Source organism: Indicator indicator, chromosome 17, assembly GCF_027791375.1.
Source record: "Indicator indicator isolate 239-I01 chromosome 17, UM_Iind_1.1, whole genome shotgun sequence".
NCBI classification, from domain to species: domain Eukaryota; kingdom Metazoa; phylum Chordata; class Aves; order Piciformes; family Indicatoridae; genus Indicator; species Indicator indicator.
Window position 1 is genome coordinate 23,666,174 of NC_072026.1, and position 25,110 is coordinate 23,691,283.

General features: G+C 39.0%; 1 protein-coding gene across 1 annotated transcript; it reads left to right on the forward strand.

The window, feature by feature from the left end:
* Positions 1-2,179: 2,179 nt before the first annotated feature.
* PHF6 (PHD finger protein 6) lies at positions 2,180-24,259 on the forward strand. Its single transcript, XM_054388616.1, has 10 exons — positions 2,180-2,317; positions 2,522-2,623; positions 7,085-7,218; positions 7,561-7,604; positions 19,105-19,271; positions 19,464-19,607; positions 20,367-20,471; positions 22,529-22,662; positions 23,320-23,449; positions 23,765-24,259. The coding sequence occupies exons 1-9, from the start codon at positions 2,180-2,182 to the stop codon at positions 23,447-23,449; spliced, it is 1,098 nt and encodes a 365-aa protein (XP_054244591.1). The 3' UTR covers positions 23,765-24,259.
* Positions 24,260-25,110: the final 851 nt, after the last annotated feature.

Below are 25,110 nucleotides of genomic sequence, written 5' to 3' on the forward strand. Positions count from 1 at the left end.
ATCAATATATTGCTAATGTAAACCAAACACACAATGAAACAGGTAGATCCAAATGACTGTGTGTATATCAAATAATTTATACCAAACCCAGATTTTTTTTGCATTTTGAATTTTCTTAATATATTTCTAACCCATCACTGTGTCATTTATGTTCAGCTATTGAGTATGACCCGAGAGCAACCAAGCTTTGTGTTATTATTTCCTACTTCTCTTTGTATTTTTTTCCTGTCTCCAAATAAATAATATTTTTAAATAAGTTTTTTGAAAATAAAACAATTAACACTCACACACATTTGAACATCCTTGGATCTATCCCTCAGGATCCATTCCTTCTTTCTACTCAGGAGGGGCTGCAGAATGGTCTTGTTTTGTTTTCTTTAGAAGAATACAGTATAGTAATTCTTTTGTGCTTAACACTTAAAGACTCTCTATTGCCACTGCAAGAGGGTGTGACTAGTTTATCCAGATTGGCACATTTTTTTGTGCAAATCAGCAAGATCTGAAATCTATGCATTCTTCTTATGAGTCTGCAGTCACAGACTGCTAAACTGCTTCCCGGTTCTAAAAGAAAGCAAATGAAGCTGTTGGTAAAGCAAAGGCCACAGATACAGGACAGGACACCTTTTGATGCAGGAGTTTTGTGAACATTAGAGAACAAACAGTTAAACCTCAGCCTGTGACAATCTGTCAAAACGGAAGAGTGGGACTGTAACAGGATTGCCTTTCAACGGTAGTATATACTGACAGAAACTTAATAACATTTCTCTGCTTTCAATTAGAGAAATAGGAGTGGTGTTAGTATTAGGAGAGCACTGGAAGCAGACAGGTTTGCCTATGCAAATGTCAGCAGTCAGTCATGTGTTTTCGTGCGGTTCACTGGTATAGCATGGTCCAGATATATTTCTGCTCTGCTGGATGTTATTTATTCTTTTTTTTCCTTTTTTTTTTCCCCATCAGAAATATCAAACTGTGTGGGGACTTTTCTTATTTAGATGAGTCTGATCTAGACAGAGGCTGAGGAGGATGCTTTTGTTGCAGTTGTGGCAAATTCTGACAGCCAGGCTCAAATCTCCAAAGTAAAAAGCTGTGAGTCTGTTTGAAGAGGACAATATTTTCTTTCTTGAGAGATGTAGAAGCAAATGAACACCAACTACTTAATGCTGAGCTAAGGCTCATTAGGTATTTTAACTTTTGAACTTACAGTGTCTGCTCCTGCCTGGTTAGGGAATCCGGACCTCGAGTCAAGTTTGTGATTCATGTCGAGTTTAATTTTAAGTTTTACTTTCCTAAGATGAGAACAGCAGCTCTCACGTGCTTGCTGAAAATTGTGATGCTTGGTACTGCTAAATTAACTGTGGGTCTTGCAAGGTTTCTGTGGCAGGGTGTTGCTCATAGATGGGGCTGAAATTTTGTTCCCGATGCTGCTTGACTTAGCCGCAGTGCGTCTGTGAGGTGCCTAAAATGGTAACATTTTATCTTCTCATCTCTACCCTCATCTGAGGCTAGTTCTCTGCTGATGATACTCTCTGAGCTTTTATGCTCAAAACCTTTTCTGGATGCTGTGCTGGACTCTTGAGGGGGTTCTTGCTTGTCTTTTGAAGAAGTTCAGTAGCATGAATTTTATTGCATGCACAGGTGCTGCCTTTTCTACAAATCTTTTTGCAGTAATAATTATCAGAATGGGATGAAAGAGCTGCAGTAACTTTCCCCTGATGATATTTTCAGCTTATTCCTACTTTTCCACTGAAGCTTTATTTAGTATCCAAAGTTTTGTGGTGATATCCAAAGTTTTGTGGTGATATCCAAAGTTTTGTGGTGATATCTAAGGTTTCATATTGGTACCCCAAGGTTTCATATTGATACCCCAAGTTTTATATTGGTACCCAAGGTTTTATATTAATACTCAAACATTTTTACCTAAAGAGCTGACTCTGCTTGGCAATAAAATTTCATCAAAAGCTGGCAAAGAACTGCCTCTGCTGGGTGCATGTTTGTTTGGCTGTATTGAAGTAGCATAAAGAAAAGAATGAAGAGGGACAAGGCACTTTCAGGCAACCGAAATTATGTTTATAAAAGTGTAAGTTAAATTGCCTTTTTGTTGCTGTTAACCTGCTGATCACACCTTTTTTTTCTGTAGCATTGAGAGGATTGAAGTGGCATTCTAAGGTCATTTAAAATCATGACAAGCTCAGTTGGACAGAAAAAAGTCTCTTCAAGACAAAGGAAGTGTGGTTTTTGTAGATCTAATAAAGATAATGAATGTGGACAATTATTGATGTCAGAAAACCAGAAGGTGGCAGCACATCACAAATGTATGGTAAGTAACCCACAGGAAAAAAAGAAAGGAAGGTCGTGGGCTAGTAAAAAGACTGCAAACAAATGAAAAAATCACCCAGCTGTGGCATTGGCACAAATGATCAATGGCTGTAATTTGACATCTTTGTGGGTTTCATGTGTCTAAATGTTCTATATCACTTATACCTTTAAAACTTAAAAAAAAGTTCTGTTTTTGTAATTCTAGCTGTTCTCATCTGCACTGGTATCTTCACACACTGATAATGAGAGTCTTGGTGGATTCTCAATTGAAGATATTCAGAAAGAAATAAAAAGAGGCACAAAACTGGTAAGTTTATTTTTGGCTCTTGAAAATAGAAGGCAAGGTTTTCTTCCCTTCTGTGAATTTTACCATGAAGTTGTTCAAGGTTATTGTATCTGTTGGGTTTATTTAAAGTGCTACCTCTGTGTGAACAATGAGGTAATGGATGACTTGCAGAAGATGTTGAAGTAAAAAAAAAAAAAAAAGTAAAACACTGGAATGGGTTGGCCAGGGAGGTCTGGAGGTGTTCAAATCCAGGTTGGATGAGGCCTTGAGCAACCTGGTCTAGTGAAAAGTTTAGTGGACTTGATTATACTTCTATTGAAGTTAAATTTAAATGTCAGTTAACCAACCCCTGAAGTGTCTTTAGGAAAGGATAAAAAGTAGTTTGTTTATTTCAGTAGTTTATTTCAGTCAAGTTCTGCTCTCATGTAAACATACTATTTTGAGACTTGTATCTTAATCATGGAATTAGTAGAAAATAAATCTAGAATTATTATTTTTGCAGTCCTTTTTTTCCCTGTAGATGGCTGTAGCACATAGGTATTTTTTTCAAGCATATCTGCAAATTGATTTACAGAATATGCCCCTTTTTTCTGATGGGCTGCACCTAAACAATACCATTTGCTAAATTTCTATTTCTAATCCAGTAGTTCCTATTTAACATTTTCTGTTAGATTTCAGAAAGAATCCCATATTCTAGGGACTTCATGGGGGTATTGTTGTACCTTTACCAGTACTTGGTTTTGCTGCCAAAATCTGGTTTTAGCTACCAAAGCTAATTTTATTACTTCCTTTTATATTGACTTAATAGATGATTCCAGGAATATAGATGTCTGTGAGGTATGTGGGTCCAACAGTGATTACAGCTCTGCCAAATTCATCAGAATTGAGCAGTAATGACTTTTTTTTTTTTTTTTTTTTTAATTCTTAAGAAGGTGATTCATTAGTTTTGGTTTTGTTTCATTTAATTTAGAACTGCTTGTTTTCCACTTGGGGAAAATGAATGAGGCTTCTAAATATATTTCAAGCAAATCAGTTCACTGTTTTACATTAAAATTTTTCAACTTATGTGAAGCTCTCTTACGTATTTACCAGTTCTTGGACTACTAAGAGTAATTCAAATCATTATTGTAGAAGTGCAATTATTTAATAATGATTTAATATTTTTTTCCCAGCACTTTATTTGCTGCTCTAATTAGCTGAAGCATGAAGAAGTAACTTTTCACAAGTCATTCACATTGTGATTAAGAATTTCCAAAGAACATGATAGGACTACAGATCATAAAAAAAAACAACTTTTTTGATTCTTGGGTGTCTAAAATCTTTTTTGAGGGTTATTTCTTTTTGTATTATTGATGGTTTCTGGTTTTCTGCTTCTGAATCTTTTGGTGTTCCTTTCAGTGATGCTATGGTTTGGTATATTCTTGGAGCTCTCTAGCTGTATGTAGCAGGCACTTTGTTCAGCTTTTTGCAGAAATACTGGATCTGGTTAACCTGGTAGATTCACAGGCCTGAGATGTTTCCTATTTGGAGAAAATTTACAAGACTGTTTCAGATCTTAACCGAGGTCCCTTATCTCTGTAGCTGTCAGAGAACAACAGCTCTGGAGGAATCTGCCTTCCTCCATTGGCTTTTATAGGAAGCCTTTAAAGCTAAATGTTTATAGTTAGCCCAGATACCCTCTCAAAGGTCTGCTTTCTGTTCTAGCCTGTTCTTTTATGTGGGAACACACTGAGCAAAAAATATCTCAGCGTGGTGCACTGGGTTAAGTAATTATATTGATAGCTTGGACTAAATTTGTCTGCCAGCAGATTTTACGTAGTTGCCTTCCTTCACGAGGTGCTGCTGCTGACCAGATACACACTGAAAAGTGAGACTTGTTTGTTACTGCAGGGATCATGACTGACACATAGAGCCTTTCTGATGGTGGTATATTTATCTGAGAAGTTGGTAGGCTTAAACCTTAACAGGCCAGTCATGAAAACTTCTGAAGTCTAAATATCTGGGAGTACAAGGCAGTGATATCATTATGTATGTGCATGGGAGGGGGTTTTTTTGTTGTTTCTTAAGAGCTTACCTATTTTGCAGCCTGTCAGACTTCACATATACATGATACACAATGACAGAATATTAGGGGTTGGAAAGGACCTCAAAAGATCATCTACTCCAGTCAACCTGCCAGAGCAGGGTCACTTAGGGCAGGTCACACAGGAACACATCCAGGTGGGTTTTAAAAGTCTCCTGAGAAGGAGACTCTACAACCTCCCTGGGCAGCCTGCTCCAGGGCTCTGTCGCCCTCACAGTGAAAAAGTTATTCCTTATGTTCATGTGGAACCACCTCTGCTCCAGCTTGCACCCACTGCCCCTTGTCCTATCATTGGACATCACTGAGCAGAGCCTGGCTCTGTCCTCTTGACGCTGCCCTTTATCAGCATGAATGAGGGCACCCCTCAGCTTCCTCCAAGCTAAAGGGCTCCAGCTCCCTCAGCCTTGCCTCATAAGGGAGATGTTCTACTGCCTTGAGCATCTTTGTGGCTATGCAGTGGACTCTTTTAAGCAGTTCCCTGAGGTCATTCTTGAACTGAGGGGCCAGAACTGGACACAATATTCCAGATGTGGTCTTGCCAGGGCAGAGTAGAAGGGGAGGAGAACCTCTCTCAACCTACTAACCACAGCCCTTCTAATCCATCCCAGGATGCTATTGGCCTTCTTGGCCACAAAGGCACACACCTTGGGGATTCATCTGTTGACCTTCTAGACAGCAGGACTTTTATCAATGGAATAAATACTTTATTACTGTCAGGAAATACAGACCAATAAATCACTATAAAAATTCCTGTACCATGTTTTGTTCATACATCACGGTGTATATAAAAATAAAGTTTACTTTTACTCATTTCTGGCTTTCAAAATACTGAAGTATTGACTAAAATTGATTGGATATAATTTCAACTTAGGCTTTTATAAAGAACTTTAATCCACCATTCCTATATATTAGCCATAAAGTATAATGATGAGCTAAATGCCCATACAGTTTAGGTAACAACTAGAGAACAGTCTCTAACTCTGTACCATTTCAGAGCTTGCAGAGGAGTAAATGGAGATGATCCAAAGCTTTGACATTTTTACTCTTAACTTTGTTAAAATTGAAAGCCAGGATGGTGATACATAACTTTGGTATATTTATTTGTCATATTTGAGACTAACAAGAACTAACAAGAAAGTGTATTCCACAAAGATATATGTAGAGGATATCCTACACTGCACTCTTAAGGGTTTGGAATTGGTTATACCCTTTTAGAAGGGACATAGACAACATGCAGGATGCAAACAAAAAGCTCCAGTTGTCTTGACTGGGAAGCTTAATGCAAAATTCTGAGATTTTGCGTGAAATATTATGTCAGTAAAAAATAATAGAGGAAAATATTGTGATGCTGTCAATTATTTCCTTCCTAACACAGTGTAAGAAGGAGAGTGAACAATTTAAAAGCATGGTGGTGTAGCCTAAGCAATGATGAGTCTAATATGAGAAGAATTTATTAGTTGGAAATGGGTGTCAAGATGAAGGTGATGGTCTCTTTTCAGTGGTGCCCAGTGATAGGACAAGGAGCAATGGATACAAAGTGGAACACAGGAACTTCCACCTCAACATGAGGAAAAGCTTTTTTACTGTGAGGGTGACAGAGCCCTGGAGCAGGCTGCCCAGAGAGATTGTGGAGTCTCCTTCGGAGACTTTCAAAACCCATCGTGATTCATTCCTGTGTGAGCTGCCCTAGGTGATCCTGCTTTAGCAGGGCGATTGGACTCAATGTTATCTCCAGAGGTTCCTTCCAACCCCTAACATTCTGTGATTCTGTAATAGGCTTCCATTTAACCTTTTGTACAATATAAGTATGAAGAAGAAAATTTAGTCTAATAGAAATAAAATCATTCTATTTACCAAATATTTCCCTAAATTCAGTGTTTTGGAAATGCCTTAAAGAAATAACCATATAGAAAAAAAAAGATAAAGTTATCTGCTGAGGCTAAGGTAAATTTGGAGGTCATCAGTACTTTTGACTGCAAATTTCATTGCCAAAAAGTGTTTTGGGGTTCTTTTCATAATGTCATTCTGAATTAAACAGGTACAGTTTGTGATTTTAATAGTTCTGAAATGGTTGGTACAAGCAGACTATCCTTTGGGAGTGGTGAATAGCTGTGTCAGTTCCAGGAGCCACATGAAATGAAGGACTCTACTGAATTGGTGATCAGCATATGATGGTTATTGGACTGTTGCATAATAATTTCTCCTTGGTTTTAAAATAAATTCTGAAAAGCACCTGAGAGCAGAAAGAGTAATGCTAATTGGGTATCTTCACTTACTTTGTCACAAGGAGAGCTAACTATATTTTAAAATTCATGTTGTTTTGAACTCTATTCTTTTAAAAACTCAGAAATACTAAGCCAACAGTAACAAGAATTGTGCTTTCTTTTTTTTCTTTCCAGATGTGCTCTTTATGCCATTGCCCTGGAGCAACCATTGGCTGTGATGTAAAAACATGTCACAAGACATATCACTACTACTGTGCTTTGCATGATAAAGCTCAGATAAGAGAGAAACCCTCACAAGGCATTTACATGTAACTATTATTTATTTTCCTACGTTTATTTTTGTATTTTATATTTCACATTGTTTAAAAAAAAAAAAACAAAAAAAAAAAAACAACAACAACAAAGCAAAATAAATAATAAAAAAAAACAACACCCCACTTTGGAATCTAACCAGAACTATTGCAAAAAGATCGCTAATGATGTGCTAGAAAAAAAAAGAGCATATTTTCACTGCAAGATTTGTATATCAGTGAGTCCTACAAGGGGGAGAAGGCACAAAAAAAAATGTACTGGCATTTAAAATTGAAAAGATGAGTAAATAATCTGTGAATCGTGACTGACTTGACAGTTTTCAACTACTTTGTTTATAGGATTTTATGTCGAAAACACAAGAAAACTACGCATAACTCTGAAGGTAAAATTATTCAATATAAATTTTTCCCATTGTAGCAAGATACTTGGTTACATTGAATTTCTCTGGAGGCTAGAAATGTTTTCAGTAAAAATGAGAACCTTTTTGTTTTTATTTTTAATTATTATAATTTGAGAAACAATGAGTTTGGAAGCACATCTGATTTCTGTATTTTCTCTCAAAATTCTTGGTTTTGGTGGAGAAAACCTAAAAGATAAATTTTAGGCTCTTGGAAAGATTGGATAGATGAGATTAGGAGGAAATTCTTGACAGTGAGGGTGGTGAGACACTGCAACAGGTTGTCGATGCCCCCTCCCTGGAAGTATACAAGGCCAGGTTGGATAAGGCCTTGAGCAACTTGGGCTAGTGGAAGGTGTCCCTGCCCACGGCAGGGGGGTTGGAACTGGATGATCTTTAAGGTCCCTTCCAACTCAAACCATTCTATGAATCAAAGTTTGGGTAAAAATAATGCATCCCCTTCTGGGAAGAAGCTGGCTTGTATTTGCAGTTAAATATTCGCAATATTAACATCTGAAATATTTTGTCAGGTAACAGCTGATTTTTGCTAATGTTCCTGAAATACTGCTTTTTTTTAACTATTAGAAGAGTTTAACTCTTCAAATAAGAAGGACCACTAGTAAATGAAAAAGATTGTAATGACCTGCCTTACAGATCTGTTTGAGTCATTTTGATAAACAACAACAAAACAAAAAAAAAATCCTATATGGTTCTATCCATAAAAGCTGTGCATCTTGCAGGGCAGAGTTGTGAAATGCATGAGGGATGATATGCTGCAAATGTACACGAGTGGTGGTTAAAATTCCAAACTAGTTGTGCAGTTGTGTATTTGTGCAGGTGCTTTTCCTTGTTCCTACTCTATCTGAATTTGGGTAAGCAAACAGCTGTCAGTTGATGCTTTGCATCACTTTGAACAGAAATGTCATTGTATTTATCTAACGAGGAGTATGTGACTCTTCACTGAAGATTTTCTTAAATTTCATCAATTAATAAAGTCTCTGCTAAATGGAGGGTTTTTTAGGGTAATACAGTAGTAGATACTAATGGTACAGTTTGGATGTTACTGCAGTGTTCAGAAAGATATTGAAAGCAGTTAAAAATGCCAAATGAAAACTGATTCATTTCTTTAAAGTTAGCTTCAGAGCCCTCAATGCAGGAAGGACGTGGACCTGATGGATTGGGTCCAGAGGAGGGCCATGAAGATGGTCAGGGGACTAGAACACCTTCCCTATAAGGACAGGCTGGTGGAGCTGGGATTGTTCAGCCTTGAGAAGAGAAGGGTCAAGGGAAACCTTGGAGCAGCCTTCCAGTACCTGAAGGGGGCTACAAGAAGGATGGAGAGGGACTGTTTCTAAAGGCCTGCAGTGATAGGACAAGGGGCAATGTTTTGAAATTAGAGAAGAGGAGATTTAGATTGGATATTGGGATATTAGCTCTGCACCAGGGGGGTGGTGAAACACTGGAACAGGTTGCCCAGGGAGGTTTTTGAGGCCCCATCCCTGGAGATATTCAAGGTGAGGCTCAACAAGGCTCTGAGCAACCTGATCTAGTGGAGGATGTCCTTGCTGACCGCAGGGGGGTTGGACTGGATGATCTTTGGAGGTCCCTTCCAACCCAGACCTTTCCAGGATTCTAAACAATTGTTGTCATATGCTTTGTTATAAACACTCTCTGATTTTGCTGTTACTAGATTGAAACAAGAAAAGCAGTATCAATGTTACATTAACTCTCCACAGGGTCAGGGCTGCATTGTCTTGCAGTTTGGCACATTATTTCTTTGCTTTGGGGTTTGTTTTGCTTCTTAGCAGAAACTGATTATGAAAGATACTTGAGTTCAGAGAGAGAGATGAATCTCTTTCACTGGTATTTCGGCATAAGCTCTTATTCAGTGTTTGACTTCTATTGAAAAATGCCTCCAATTCTGCATGCAGCCCAATGCCAATAGATTACTTTTTTCTACTTGGAATTCCTTGCAGGATCTGATCTGCTGTTTTTCTTTTAAGAGCTTTCAGAAAGCATTGTCTCCAATTAGACAACATCATTGCCTAAGAGCAGATGGTTGTAAATTTTATCTGGATATGTTTGAATGAGATCACAGGGCAAAAATTAGTGGCAGAGGGGCTTTTTTCCTAAATGTTGATAATGGCAGTTTATGAAAACACTAAATGAGGCTTTTAGATTCGAGGGTAGGTGAAAGAGGAATAAATAACATTAGTCAGAAACACCTGAGTTCAGAGAATCCAACAGTATCTTACTTAACATTCAACTTTGCACACTTTAGGTTGAAATATTTAGTGATGCTTTGCACTTCTAGAAATATGTGTAGCTGTGCTTCATATTTTTGTTTTCTGTGGGTTTTTGTTTAATATTTGACTAAAATCTTACCTAGTCTTCTTTACCAAAGAAATATGTTCTCTTCTTTCCCAAAGAATATGTTCTGGTTTTCGTCCATGTAGTTTAGGGAACTGTATTCATAGAATATTTTGTACAATTATGGATTTGATATTGCCAGGATGTGGGGCACTTTTTTTTTTTTTGTGATAGACCACCTTTAAATGAAAGATACTAAATATATATATATTGCATCTGTCTCATGGAAATTATAGAACTGCTATATTATAGGTTATTATGTAGAGTAGAAAATAGAATATTATGGAATTGGTATATTATAGGCTATTATATAGATGTAGAATATAGAATATTATAGAGTTGGTATATTATAGGCTATCACATAGACACAGAATATGGAATATTATAGAATAGCTGTATTATAGGCTATTACATAGAATAGAATATTATAGAATTGCTATATTATAGGCTATTATATAGATACAGATTACAGAATATTATAGAATTTATATATTATGGACTTGTATAGCAATGATATTTTGCTGCAGTGAAAACCAATTGCTTCTGGAAGCCAGAAACACACAGGGTGGTTTTCAGACTTAGAAGAGGCTTTTAAGGGTTGATTTTTTTTTCAGTATTTCAGTGCTGAAGTTTGCTCAGTGGAGTGGTAACTGGGAGGTGTTGGATGGTGAGATTAAGCTTTAAGATGAAGCTTTATATATGTGTTTTGTTGGCCTGTTTCTTGAGGAAAATGTGAGGAATTTAAATGTGAAAGACTGGTGGTGTGTGAAACCAGAAAGGACTTGCAGAGAAGACTGAATTGGCTAGGTAGGGATGCTAGATGCATCACAGCAGTTTCCCCCCCACCTCTTGTTTCTGTTTCATTTTTGTGAATCCTTGCTCTCAACACTGTTTTCAGAACAGAGTAGTTAAAGCTCATCTGTGTTTGTGTCACTCACTGCAGGTGCACAAAGACACTGGACTTACCAATCCTTTTTAATGGAAACTTAGTGCTCCTACTCTGGGATGCTGGTGATTTTTTTTTTCTTAGTGAATGTAGAACATCTGGGATTTTATCCTTTGTTCTTTGTATCCAAATTTAATTGTTGCAGTCCAAATATTTTTATTATGTCACTTCTGTGAATGGATGTTGGCAGAGTTTTTTGGAGTGTTTGGTTTGGTGCAGTCCAGAGCAGTTTATTTTCTGTAGGCAATCCTGCCCACATAATAGTGAGATTTGGGGGTTTTTCTCCCTTCACTATAAAATCAGTGCGTGGGGGAGGTGTGGGGGGGGCTGTCTCATACTTGTTCAATTCTGAGGTCTGGCTAATGTTAGAAGTTTGAGTTTAAAAATAGTATCTGTTAACTATTTAGTAACAGTTAAGGAACAGTTTTTGAGGCTGCATGGAAATACAGTTGAAGGACCTGTGCTAGAATTAAAATTACCCAATTAAAACCTCTCATATATTGCTGTAATCAAGTTCAAGTGGTGCAAGAATTCATCAGACTAAGTATCTCTCTACTCATCAAGACCAAATTAATGAGTGGTGAGAGTTAATTTTCCTTTAACTGACAGGAGTTGCTGAACTACCTTCTGTTTTCTTTAAATATAAAAAGACAAAACATGACAGCAAAATCACATGCCCTTAAATTGATTCTCTTGTTGGGTTTATCTAATTGAGCTGTATGGCCTAGCCTTTGAGGTGACATAGAGCAGGTAAAATGTGTTTGTCCTGTGTTTCCTTTGTGTATATTTATTTCTAGAGTGATTCTGCTGTGCTGTGTTCACAACTAGCTGGACAAAGCACAGTAAAAGTGAGATGCTCTCACACTCACCCTGTGGCTATAGGGCCAGCAGATTGGAAGACACCTGCTCAGAGGACCAAGCTACTGAAAGCTTCCTGTTTTGATCTTTGTCTTGCTGTTACAAATCTTCACAAAATAATCTGACCTGAACTTCAAGTAGTAATTTAATTTGTAGTTTAGGCAAGTCTGTTTTCAATGCCTAATAGGTTACAGGAATCGCTACCAGTGCTCTCCAACTGTCACAGCTAACTAATAGCTGAATTCCTGTTCAGTTTGATACAATTTGCATTTATTCTTTTTGAAAAATGGAGTATTGTTGAACTAAGGTTTTGGAACTGCTTGTTGGAATTTATTCCAATGTACCAGAAATAATTGTTGGGGGGAGGAATTAAAATCTGATGTCTTTCAGTTCCTTGAAGGTGGAGCTACCCTGGCCCCTGTGTTTGAATTTCAAACAAATTCAGCTGATCAGGAATTGTTTAATAGAAGCTAAGCTAAGAATGTAGTTTCATTCTTCTATGTTACATAGTAGTAAAACAAAGAATAATGAAGACAGCCATGTGACTCTCTATTGTAAATGTTTAAAACAGATGCTTGGGAACTGTGGGGTCAGAAAATAAAGTGTCGATAATTCCTATTGTAGCTCTGCTCAAAGCCTCAGGGAATTATGTTTCCACAATGGAAATAAGGGACATTCCCTGTCTCAGCATCCTTTTCATGTTATTCTAAAGATCAAACATGAAATCTCTGCTTCTCATACTGCTCAGTATATTGAGTCAGGATAATATTTCTCTGTGAAATCTATTTAGAGATGCTGCAATCTACAGCAGACCGAGGACTTTTTCAAAGCACTGTGTAAGCTAGGGGCTGGCAGGAGAATTGTCTGAACTCTTTGACATTCTAGTTAGGTGACATCCTGATTCATCTTTGGATTCTTTAAATTAGTAAAGAATTAAATATTACTTAATCTTTGGATTCTTTAATTTGTTCATAGTTGCACTTTGTGTAACGTTGTTCACAGCAGAATCTCGCCTAACACTGTGCAGATGAATGAATACAGCCAGAAAGAAAAGCTGCTGTAACCTTGCAGTTGGGAGTCATTTCAGTTCTGCTGGTGGATAGCAACAAATTCTTCCTGGGCTCTGCTAACTCAGCCTTCTTGTTGTCTGTCTTCTGGAAAATGCTGCTCTGAACGTGGCACCAAATCTATACATAGTGAGAGGAGGTGTTTTGCAGAAGCATCACAATGGTGTTAGGATCCTAAGGAAAAAAGTACACAGCTCATGGAAAAGGAAGAAAGTACTGAATGTCCTATCTGAGGAGCTGCCCTGTGTTTGTTTACATTATAATTCTCCTTCCTATCTAGGCAGGGCATTATACAAATAGAAACTTGGTCAGCTAACTCACACTTAAAAGGTTTATCTATGCCAGTTTTCACACCCTTTCTGATTATGCAGATAACCTGAGAGTATTGTCTGCCTTCAGGCTCTGCCAGTGATTGTGTGGAAAAAGCATTTAGGTTGTATGGTTTAATAAGGACTATTTGATTAATCTTCCATGTTAAGTGTACTTCATTAAAGAAATAATCTCAAAGACTTGATAACATAGATGTTATGCAGTCAAAAATAGCTTTTGGACAAGAGTCATCAGTTCCTTGATTTGGTACTTTGGGAAAACATATTGGTGGTGGGACCTAAGGGGCATTTAATTTTTTTCCCCTCTTAACTCTTCCTTTCTCCAGTTTAGATGTGTTTCATCTAATTAATCTTTTCTCCCTTCAAAAATTCTATTCATCATTTTGATTGGTGATTTCACAGAATTTGCTGAGAGAAGCTACTGTTATTTCATCATCAGTTTACCTGATTCAATATTTGCTTGCAAGATTTATGATTTTAGTTTTTTTCTTTAATGCAAATCTCTGGTTCTTTTTAATGCTTATAGATGCAGTCACATTTTTATGATTGACAGCTGGGATAATAAGGTTTTCTGGTGGGTTTTTATTTCTTTTCAACTTAAAATAATGACCTTGCCACATGGCTTATTTGGTTTCAGCCAGATTTTAAGGACATCTTTCTTTAACGTGCTGAAGTGCTTTTTTTTCTTTCTCTGTTATATTCTGTTTCTGAAAAACCTAGGAAGATGAATTTTGATCTTTTGTAATCTGTAGTGCTTCTCTTTTATCCCAAATACGCTGGAGAACTTGAAATACATCTGTGTGATTGCAGATTTACATAACAGCATGTCAAAGCCATTTCTTCATTATGCATTTTGGCTTCTTTTTTATGTACAGTCCTACTTGCAAATAGATTATTGCCAGTCAGTTTTGTTTATTATTTTCCTCACACAGACTTAGCCCCCTTTGCTTCTGGCTCAGCCTATTGTTTAAGGTAATGTAAGAGGTGGATCCAGAGAGAAGTATTAGCTTTTGTCATACACATCCTCTTTTTATTTGTTCTTTCCAAACCTTTAAATCACATAGTTCTTTTATTACTTTGCTTTACTCTAGGTTTTGGGAAAGGGTGATTCCATGTATATTTCCAGCTGGCATGATACAGAATAGATCAGTGATACCTCAATCTCTTTCTCTGCCAAGCCTTCTTTTAAACAGCAAAACATCTTGATCCTTTTTCCTTCTCATCATGATCAAAGGAGAATGTTTAGATTTCTCTCTGAAGCTGAGTCTCCCCTGTTAACAGTTTATGTAATACAGCATTTTGCTAGTCCTCCTTTTGTGGTACTTTGTAGTGCTTATGGGTTTCTAAAATTCAGATTTGGGGCTTGTTGCTGCTCATCTTTTAGCTCATCAGAATTTACAATATAGTGTTCTTAGATGCTTTTTAAAATGTAGAATGTTTTCCTCTTGATTTCTACCCTCACCCCTCCTGCTCAGACCATGTTGCATACTAAGTTTATGTTTTCAGATACAGCACTTAGGGACACCTCCTTTCAAGACTAGATACAGTTAGGTTGAGAATAATGTGATGATTTAAAAAAAAGCAATGCAGTAATGGGCTATGGGATGGGGGGCAGCTGAAGAACATCTAGGGAATCTCAGGGCATTCAGAGTGTGAGTGATATCCATGATAAAACTTCATCTGGTCAGGGAGGAGTTGAACAACTTTTTGTGTTTTCCTTAGTTCAAGCTGACATGAGAAGTTGGAAACACCCAACCATCAGATGCCAGGGAAACAGGGTAAGCTGGCAGTGGGCTTGAGGGGAGGGGTAGGGCACAAACCAAATTGTCTATTAAACAATAAAGACCATCCAAGGCAGGAGTATTTTAAAGCTGGTTACAACCTCTTTCTTCTTGTGCTGTTAGTGCTGTTAAAAATGAGAGCAACTTTAATGTTTTGAGATATCAGTCTTGCAGTTAGATGTGGCAGAGCAGATCCTCACTTCCCAGTGGTATTAATGTGTAGGTCCATGTCACTTGTACAGGAGACCTAAATCTGCAAGGAACTTTATTTTAATGAAGGGGTCACATAGCACCTGAAGTTCAAGGAGCTGAACTGTTTTGAAAGTACTAGTTTTGAGCACAGAAAAGGACTTCTCCTTTGGGGAAACCTGTGAAATCTTGGTATTTTACCTGACACTGAAACCATCTTTTCCAAACCCAGCATTTTTACTTCTTACATCTTAAATATTCTAATAATTGTTGACTAAATCAAATAGCAGTTAAGAACTTATTTTATAAGGAGGCTGTGGTAGTTGTTATAAAAAAGTTGCTTTGCCTAATGTGTGCCTGGTTTTTAAGCAGTTGTGGTTCACTCCCACTTTTGAAAGTGTGACTGTAGAGAATTCAGGGTGTGCTTTAATGTTGTTTGGAGAATATGGGTGGACTAAGATGTGGAAAGCAATACAGAATGGACTGCAAAAGTAAGGAATGTCAGTGAATGAAGTGCGTTTTGCTTTATCAAGTACAGTAGGGTGAAATTCTTTGGGAAGGAATGTTTTTAACTCCTTAGTGATGTTATTTAAAGGCTCATGAATTCAATACTCACATTTTGGCAAGACTTTTTTGGTTTTTTTCCAGAATAACCATCTACTTGTTCTTTAAATTTTCTGAGATGCAAAGTCCTGCACCTGGGTCAGGGCAATAGTAAGTGTCAATCCAGGCTGGGGGATGATGAAATTGAGAGCAGCCCTGCAGAAAGGGACTTGGGAGTGCTGGTGGGTGAGAAGCTGGACAGGATCAAGCAATGGTCACTTGCAGGCCAGGAGGCCAATGGCAGCCTGGGCTGCATCAAAAGCAGCATGGCCAGAGATGGAGAGAGGGGATCCTGCCTCTCTGCTCTGCTGAGACCTCACCTTGGATACTGTGTCCAGCTCTGGAGCCTGGACATGGATCTGATGGAGTGGGTCCAGAGGACGGCCACAAAGATGATCAGGATGCTGGAAGACCTCTGCTATGAGGACAGGCTGAGGGAGGTGGAGAAGAGGAGACTCTGGGGACACCTAATAGCAGCCTTCCAGTACCTGAAGGGGGCTACAAGGTGGCTGCAGAGGGACTGTTTCCAAAGGCTTGCAGTGACAGGACAAGGGGCAATGGTTTGAAATTAGAGAAGAGTAGGTATAGATTGGATGTTAGGAACAAGTTCTGCATCAGGAGGGTGGTGGAACGCTGGAACAGGTTGTCCAGAGAGGCAGTTGAGGCCCCATCCCTGGAGATATTCAAGGTGAGGCTCAACAAGGCTCTGAGCAACCTGATCTAGTGGAGGATGTCCTTGCTGACTGCAGGTGGGTTGGACTAGATGACTTTTGAAGATCCTTTCCACCTGAAACCATTCTGTGATTCTAAAAGTAGAGGCAATGATTCACAGGTTTCTTTTAATACATTGGTGGAGAGTTCAAGTGGTGAGGGACAAGATAAAATTATTTTCTGAGTGGGGTTTTGAGATTGTAATGAGATTTGCTCTCTGCAGTCTGAGAGATACAGTGTCTAAAGTGCATAATCTTGCTTGGGGAGTGATAAATGAAAAATAATGTGAGGTAGCGAATGCTGAGAAGAAAATGTATAATGTGTGACTTCATTAGATCATCCATGTCATCATGGGTTTTATTTATTCAGAGTAAAATAAATGCTGCTTTTGTCATCTAATTAGGAAAGAATAGCTCCTATATAAAAGCTTAGGAATGTTGTAGCAGATAGATGGATGTAATTTAGCAGCAACTTGGGAATAGCTGTGTGCAGCTGCATAATCCATTGGTTTGAGCCAAAATAATTCGCAGGTTTGTATTAATTTAATTTTTTGCCTCTTTCTAAGCACACAGCAGAGTAAAGCTTTGGGGGAATTATGTTTCAGTGTAACCTGTTGTGATGCATTTGGATTAGTCTTCTGTCCTTCATGAATAAATGTGCAAGAAGCTGTAGCTTTCTGAGGGATTAGTGACAGATGTGACAGAGTAAAGCTTAATAAGGTATACCTGTGTGTAAGGCCTGGGGCCAGCAGTTCAGTTATCTGCTGCTCCAAGTTGGTGGCTGTTCAAGTCTTTGACTTCAAACTTTTGTGCAGCTGGGTTGCTGTTAATCACGAGACAGAAATGTGATTTGATTGTTATGTGATAACAGACAAAAAAAAAGACATCTAAGTAAGATGTCTTTGTGGTCTCGAAATATTTCAAGACATCCTGCCTGGATACAGAGACCATGATGCTGAGTGTCATAGCAATGATGAAGTAATAATAATAATACCACAGCAGGCAAGTGGCCCATTAATGTACAGAGGAGCTGTTCTGAACCTTCTGCTGAGGTTTTCCTTCCGTTCCTGGGGCTCATGCTGGTGGTTGTGGTTTGGATTGTTTCTTTACACAAGTCTGCTGAAATACCTTTGCAGTTTGAGCAGAGGTGGGTCTTAGACATTAAAGGATGCTCCTGTGGGCAGCTGATAATCAGGGAAGTTGTTAGCAACTGAATAAAGCTGGTTGTTCAATATCAGCTATAACCTAACTAGATCATATTGGAAGCAATCTTCAGTTTGCAGAACTGATCTGTGTTAACTGTAGGGCTTTGAGGAGTCAAAAGGACAGTCTGCCAGAATACTGGGCTGCAGTTCTATGAAGTGATCAGCAGCTGAGCTGACATTTTCAAAGGAACTTGTCAAAACCTCTTTGGCATGTCTGGTGAGACCTCACCTGCAGTACTGTGTCCAGCTCTGGGGGCCTCAACACAAGAGAGACAGACCTGCTGCAGTGGGGTGATCAGGGAGCTGGAGCACTTCCACTTTGGTGACAGGCTGCAAGATTGGGACTGTTCAGTCTGGAGAAGAGAAGGCTCCAGGGAGTCCTTAGAACTGCATTTCAGTATCTGAAAGGGACCTACAGGAAGGCTGAGGAGGGACTGTTTAGAAGGGTGTGTGGCAACAGGACAAAGGACAATGGTTTGGAACTGGAGCAGGGGAGAGTTAGGCTGTGCATCAGGAGGAAGCTCTTCACAATGAGGGTGGTGAAACACTGGAAGAGGTTGCCCAGAGGTGTGGTTGGGGCCCACATTCAAGATCAGACTCTATGTGGCCCTGGGCAACCTGATCTAGTTGGAGATGTTCCCTGCTGAATGCAGGGGGTTGGACAAGATGACCTTTGAGGCTCCCTTCCAACCTGGTGCAGTCTGTGTACTAAAAATATACATTCTTAGATTCTTAATAGTCTGTAAATATTTTATTTGAGATATTGTTAGGGTGGATGATTTTCTGTAAACTGCTGGCTGCTTTTAGCTGTAGATGTAAAAACATACTGTAACTACAATGCAATTCTAGATTTGTTTCATGGTGGCAAAATGCATTTCTGTTTTGAAACCAAATATTTTAGCCAAAAGGGTTGAATTTTTTTCTTAAGTCTTTTGAGTCAATTCATAAAGCATCAATTAATAAAACAAGGAGAGAGGTGTTATTTAGAAACACTGCCATAATATCAAGAGCAATTAACACTGGAGTTATGCTTCTTTGATTAAAAGCTTTTTCTTTTTCATGGTTGAAAATATTTTTTGGTTTCAGTGTAGTTTCCATGAGTTCTTTTCAGTGTCTGAGGACACATCTTGGGTCTGAAAGTTGTAAAGAAGTGCTAAACCATCTTCATATGTTCTGTTATAAAGATGCAAAGCTGTATGATATGGATAAAGAAGTAAAGAATGTTTTCAGAACCTGCAGTTGCATGTTTGTAAGAAATGGGGAACAGTTACTATTTTTACTTCTGACCTAAACACAGCAAATCCAGGTTATGTTTTTTCTTGTCTGTTTCTTGTTGTTGTTGTTCTGAGACTTCTGTTTGTTTGTTTGTTTCATTTTGCATGAAGTTTTGGAGAACGTTGTTTGATGATGTTTTCTAACTTCTAAAGCAGATTTAGAAGAAAGTATCAATGAACATGAGTTGGAGCCTTCACCTCCCAAAGGAAAAAGGAGGGGTCGTAAGGGAAAGCCAAGAAAAACAAATTTAAAAGGGCAATCAGAAGACACTAGATCTACGTCCTCACATGGCACAGATGAAATAGAAAGCAGTTCCTATGTAAGCAGTAAATATGCTAAACTTCTTAGAAGACAGAATTGCAATATTTTTCTTCTCTGCAAATATGATTTTGATTAGTACTTGCATTTGTCTGAGCCTCCAGCTGGTGGCCACAGGCTTTTTTTTTTTTTTTTTAATGACAACCTGATTTGTAACCCAGCAGTATATTTTAGTAAAATGTTTTTCTTTCAGAGAGACAGGTCTCCCCACAGAAGCAGCCCCAGTGATACAAAACCTAAATGTGGATTCTGTCATGCAGGTGAAGAAGAAAATGAAGCTAGAGGAAAGCTTCATATATTTAATGCCAAAAAGGCTGCAGCACACTATAAGTGCATGGTGAGTAACAGTATTGTTGTTAACCAGTCTAATTATGTGAGTGTTGTCTGAATTGCTATTGTAGACTTTAATACAGTACCCTCACATGTAATTATGCAGGAGTATTGTCTGTGTGCTGATGATCTCTTGAAGCAGTGAAGTGTTGCAAAGTGAGCAATTCATTTATTTTCACTGCAGGCAGTATGGATAAAAGTTGGCTATGTGGTAAGAGATGGAATTAACTCAGGGAGACTCTTCAGCTTGTTAAAAATGCTTCCTAGTGTCTAAATGCACACACAATATTTAGAAAGCAAACAGAAAACAGTTTTAGGTACAACCATCCACTCCAAAAATAAAATACATTTACTCCTCAGACAGATAAAAATCTGGGAAGAATCCCTGAGCTTGATGAATTTTCTGACCAGTGGATTCAGTGACTCAAGTAGAATGGGACATGGCAGTTCTAGAAAACCCATGCCTTTAGGTGGTCACATTTGTGGACCTGCCAGCCTGAAAAGTATCTGCTCATTTCAGGAGCTGAACAGGAGCAGACAGTGCTGCTTTCAGATAACTCCTTCTGTGAATAAAGCAGAACTTAGAATAACAAACCTCAGTTGTTCCTGTTGTACCTCAAAATGAATCAGGAGTCCAAGTAGTCTGTGGAGTGTGAACTTATCTCAGATACTCTAATGCTGTTGGTGATCTGCAATTCTTTTGCTTATCTCAGATACTCTAATGCTGTTGGTAATCTGAAATTCTTTTGCCTTGCTTCTTTTACAGTTGTTCTCTTCTGGCACTGTCCAGCTAACAACAACTTCAAGGGCAGAGTTTGGTGATTTTGATATTAAAACTGTACTTCAGGAAATCAAGAGAGGTAAAAGAATGGTATGTATCTGCTTCTGCTAAGGTGTATATATAGCTCTAGCTCCTCCCTTTTGTGAAACAATCTTTCCCATCTGTTTCTAAACACAAACTGTGAGTGTATTGATGCTCTAGGGAACAGGTAGCCATATAGCAGTCACTCTAAAAGTGAGTGGTGGTTGGGCATATTTGGGGTACATGGTAAATTGTTATGTACATAGTATGTCAGTGTACATAGTAAATTGTTATTAGCCTTCCTGTAGCTAGGAGAGTAGCAGCTTTGGATCCTGTGTTGCTAAAAGCACACTTGTGTGAAACTACAAAAAACCTTTGAAAGTGTTCCTGCAGTGAAGTGTTTCAGACTGGTTTGGTGCTTTAGTATGAAAATGTTTTAAGGTTTCAGAGGAGATTCACAGACTGCATTGGGTTGGAAGAGACCCTCAAAGGTCATCTTGTTCAACCCAGCTGCAGTCAGGAGGGGCACCTCCAACTAGATCAGGCTGCCCAGGGCTACGTAAGTCTGACCTTGAATGTTTTCAGGGATGGGGCCTCAACCACCTCCCTGGGCAACCTGTTCCAGTATTTCACTGCTCTCACTGTGAAGAACTTCATAGTGTTCAACCTAAATCTGCCCTGCTTCAGTTTCAAACCATTGCCCCTTGTCCTGACACTACAAGCCCTTCTAAACAGTCCCTGCACAGCTTTCCTGAGGTGCCCTTCAGACATTGAAATGACACTATAAGGTCTCCTTGGAGCCTTTTTCTTATCCAGGCTGAACAGCCCCAATTCTCTCAGCCTGTCCCCGTAAGAGAGGTGCTCCAGTTCTCTGATCATCTTCCTCCAGCAGGTCTACGTTTCTCTTGTGTTGGGCTTCTCATAGCTGAGATGTTGGATGTTGGTAAAATGTCACATTGTGTTTTTGCTACAATTCAGGATGGTTTTAAAACAGAGGAGAGGGCAGGAACAAAACAACTCCTAACTCTGTTGTTCCTTGAAAAAAAAACAATACTGAGAGAAGTGGGACTGTTTAGTCTGGAGAAGAGAAGGCTGAGAGTGGATCTTACTGATATCTATAAATATCTGAGGTGTGAGTGTCAAAAGGAAGGTGCCAGACTTTTCAGTGGCACCTGGCAATAGGACAAGAAAAAAATGGATATAAGCCAGAACACGTGAAGTTCCACCTCAGTCTGAGGGTGACAGAGCCCTGGAGCAGACTGCCCAGAGATGTTGTGGTCTCCTTCTCTAGAGACTTTCAAAGCCAACCTGGACATGTCCCTGTATGACCTGCTCTAGGCTGACCCTGCTTTGGCAGGGCGGTTGGACTGGATGATCTCTGGAGGTGCCTACCAGCCCCTACCATTCTGTGGTTGTGTGATTGAAGATTATTCATATATTAACACACTAACTTCAGTGGCAATGAAATGATCTTGGAAATGCAACAATAGGTGCAATCATGTAGTCATTTTCAATGCAATGGCCAGGCTGAGAGAGTTGGGATTGTTCTGTTTGGAGAAGAGAAGGCTCCGAGGAGACCTTCTTGTGGCCTTCCAGTATCTGAAGGGAGCTACAAGAAAGCTGGGGAGGGACTTTTGAGGGTGTCAGGTAGGGATAGGACTCAGAGGGGATGGAGCAAAACTAGAAATGGGTAGATTCGGATTGGATGTTAGGGAGAAGTTCTTCCCGATGAGGGTGGTGAGACACTGGAACAGGTTGCCCAGGGAGGTGGTGGAAGCCTCATCCCTGGAGGTTTTTAAGATCAGGCTGGATGTGGCTCTGAGCAACCTGATGTAGTGTGAGGTGTCCCTGCCCATGGAAGGGTGGTTGGAACTGGATGATCTTTGGGGTCCCTTCCAACCCTGACAATTCTGTGATTCTGTAAATCCCAGAGTTCACATTTTAGTAGGTTAGGATTGTACAGATCCTATTTTACAATGATCTTTGAGTACCTTTTCACTAGAAGGATGATCTGCCAGAGAAATTACTCTGCTCAAAAACAGTAGCCGTAAACATGATGAACGCTAACCTGAGTGCCAAGAGCCTGAGAGGCTGAACAGTGCCATTCTCTTCTTTCTCCTGCACAGAAATGCACACTTTGCAGCCAGCCTGGTGCTACTATTGGGTGTGAAATTAAAGCCTGCATAAAAACATACCATTACCACTGTGGAGTAGAAGACAAAGCTAAATACATTGAGAATATGTCACGAGGAATTTATAAGTAAGGACCTACCTAATTCTTGAATTTCTAATGAGAAAGTGAAGATATTTCCTGGCATTTTTAATGCCTAACTTGGCCAGTCAAGTATGTTATTAAAAAGGAGAATGTTATTTCATTTCATAATGGTGGGGGGTTAAGTATTTGTTGGTTGTGCAACATAATTCACTTGTTCTGCTAGCTTAGTTATTGTAGTATGAGAAAGGAGATGATTCATTGACTTAACTATTTCCTCCTCAATTAATTTGTCTTGAGGAAACCCTGGCTAATCTGTGTCATGATTCTTCCATGTTCATATCTTTTGTAGCTTATTTGGGGAATTTTTTTTTTTTTTTTTTTTTGGAGCCCAGAACTTTGGGTACTGGCTGAACTGCTGGTGTTGGGGACTGGGCTGCAGTTGAGTTGCCAGCATGGTTGTGCCCACAAGAGGGCATTCTCTGAGCAGCAGAGTAGCAGCTCATGAAAACCAGAGCTGATCGGTTTTGTCGGCTGATCTTCAAGCTTGTTTTCTTTCTCAGTGTAACTGATGCTTGCCTGAAAACCAGGAATGAGTTGAAAGAGTTTACAATCGACTTGTAGCACATCTCCAGACTAGTTGAGAGGAAAGTCTTGTTTTGATAACCTCAGTAAAACTCCTCACTGTTTCTCTTCTTGTGCTAGACTCTATTGTAAAAACCATAGTGGAAACGATGAAAGAGATGAAGAGGATGAAGAAAGAGAGAGTAAAAGCCGTGGCAAATCAGGCACTGACCACAATGACATTCCTCAGCAGCAGCTCAATGGAAACTAGGTATGGAAGTTACTCCTGACAGATGTTACCCAGCCTGACATGCAATATACATTTCATGTAGTTAATTGCAGTGAAGTATTTAAATCTAGTGTCTGCAGATAAATACTGTTTGATTGGCATACTGTAGGAGAAAATGGGGAGATGTGTTGGGTTGGGTTTGGTTTGGTTTGGTTTTTAACTCCAGTTAAACTCCTGTCACAGTCTAGGAAGGGAGGGCCTCGTTTTTGTGGCTAAATGTAGATGTAATGTCAGAGCTGCTGAATGCTTTTCTTTCTGATTTTCCATTTACTATTGTTTTCATCATTTTTTAAACAGGTTCAAGGGACAGAGTTATAGAACTGGGAATGGCTAAGACATCATAACTACTAATTCTTTTAAACTGTTTTCTAAACTCAGAAAAGGGTCAGTAACTTTTTACTACCCAGCTCTGTTAGAAATTTCATTGAACTGCCTGAAACGTTCATGTGTGTGAGCCTTCAGTAAGTGGCAGAGTTTTTACATGTCAATATTATGTAGTTTGTAGTCTGCAGTGTCTGGAAACAAAAACAAAACAACAACAAAAAGAAACAAAAAAAGGAAACAAAAAGAAACTAAAAAAAAAAAAGGAACCTTATATAAATGATATGTAATATGTACAGTGTCAAAAGTTAAGGCAGACATTGAAATGAAGTAAGATCTATATTTCTGGACTGAATAAATAAAAACAAAACAACAAAAACCTTAAGATTTGGAATGTGTTAAGTGGTTTAGTGGATTAACGCAACGAGGGAAGGTCTTATCTAGTTGAATTCCCAACACGGACAAGTTTGTGGTGGCACCAAGCTGGTACTTTTGTGAATTTTGCATTTGCTTCATCCCCAAGTTTTGGAGGCTGCACATGAGGGAGCCGCTGTCTGGTTTTGCTTGGGAAGCACACAGTAGAAAAAGGACTCAGTGTGCGGCGAGGCACTGCTTGAACATTTCAGGTTGTTCCTGTTGGGATTGCTCCTTCCGCCCAGCGTTGTTCACGGCAGGTTCACTCGAGCAGCTGGTGGTTCTGAGCTGTGTGAGCTTTAGAACTCATGCCAAAGGGCTGTAGTTCGTTCTTTCCCCAACCACCCCACCTCTTTCTGTGTCCCTCATTTGCAAAGGACCCTTCACTCAGTGTGATTTAAAACACTGCAGATAAAAAACTCTGCAGCCCAATCTCTTACTTCAGAGAGTAACAACTCTTAACTCACTATGGAATTTAGCCACCATACCTGACGTCCATACCTCAAGTGTTCTGTGTTGGGTGGAACACTTCATGTTTTGTCCAGAATATGCATAAAGGTCCCATATTCTGTAAGAAGAATGAGGAAACAACCTTTTTTTTTTTGCTAGATTGGTATTTATTTTTTTCATCTTATGACCACTATATGAGAAACCTTCCTTACCATCCTTATTGGTTTAGTGATTATTGGGTTTTTTTTTTTCTTATTTCTGTGAAGTCAACAGTCACATCATGGAATTCTACTTGCTAGAGTTTGATGTTACTTTAGAGAAAAATCAGATCTAGGCTATACCAAACCACAGTCCTCTGACTGCTTTCAGAACACCTTGTCAGTTCTAATGGCTACTAGCTTCTTCAATTGGTCTGTTAAAGCACATTCTCAGACTTAAATAAAACCAAAAAAGCTGAA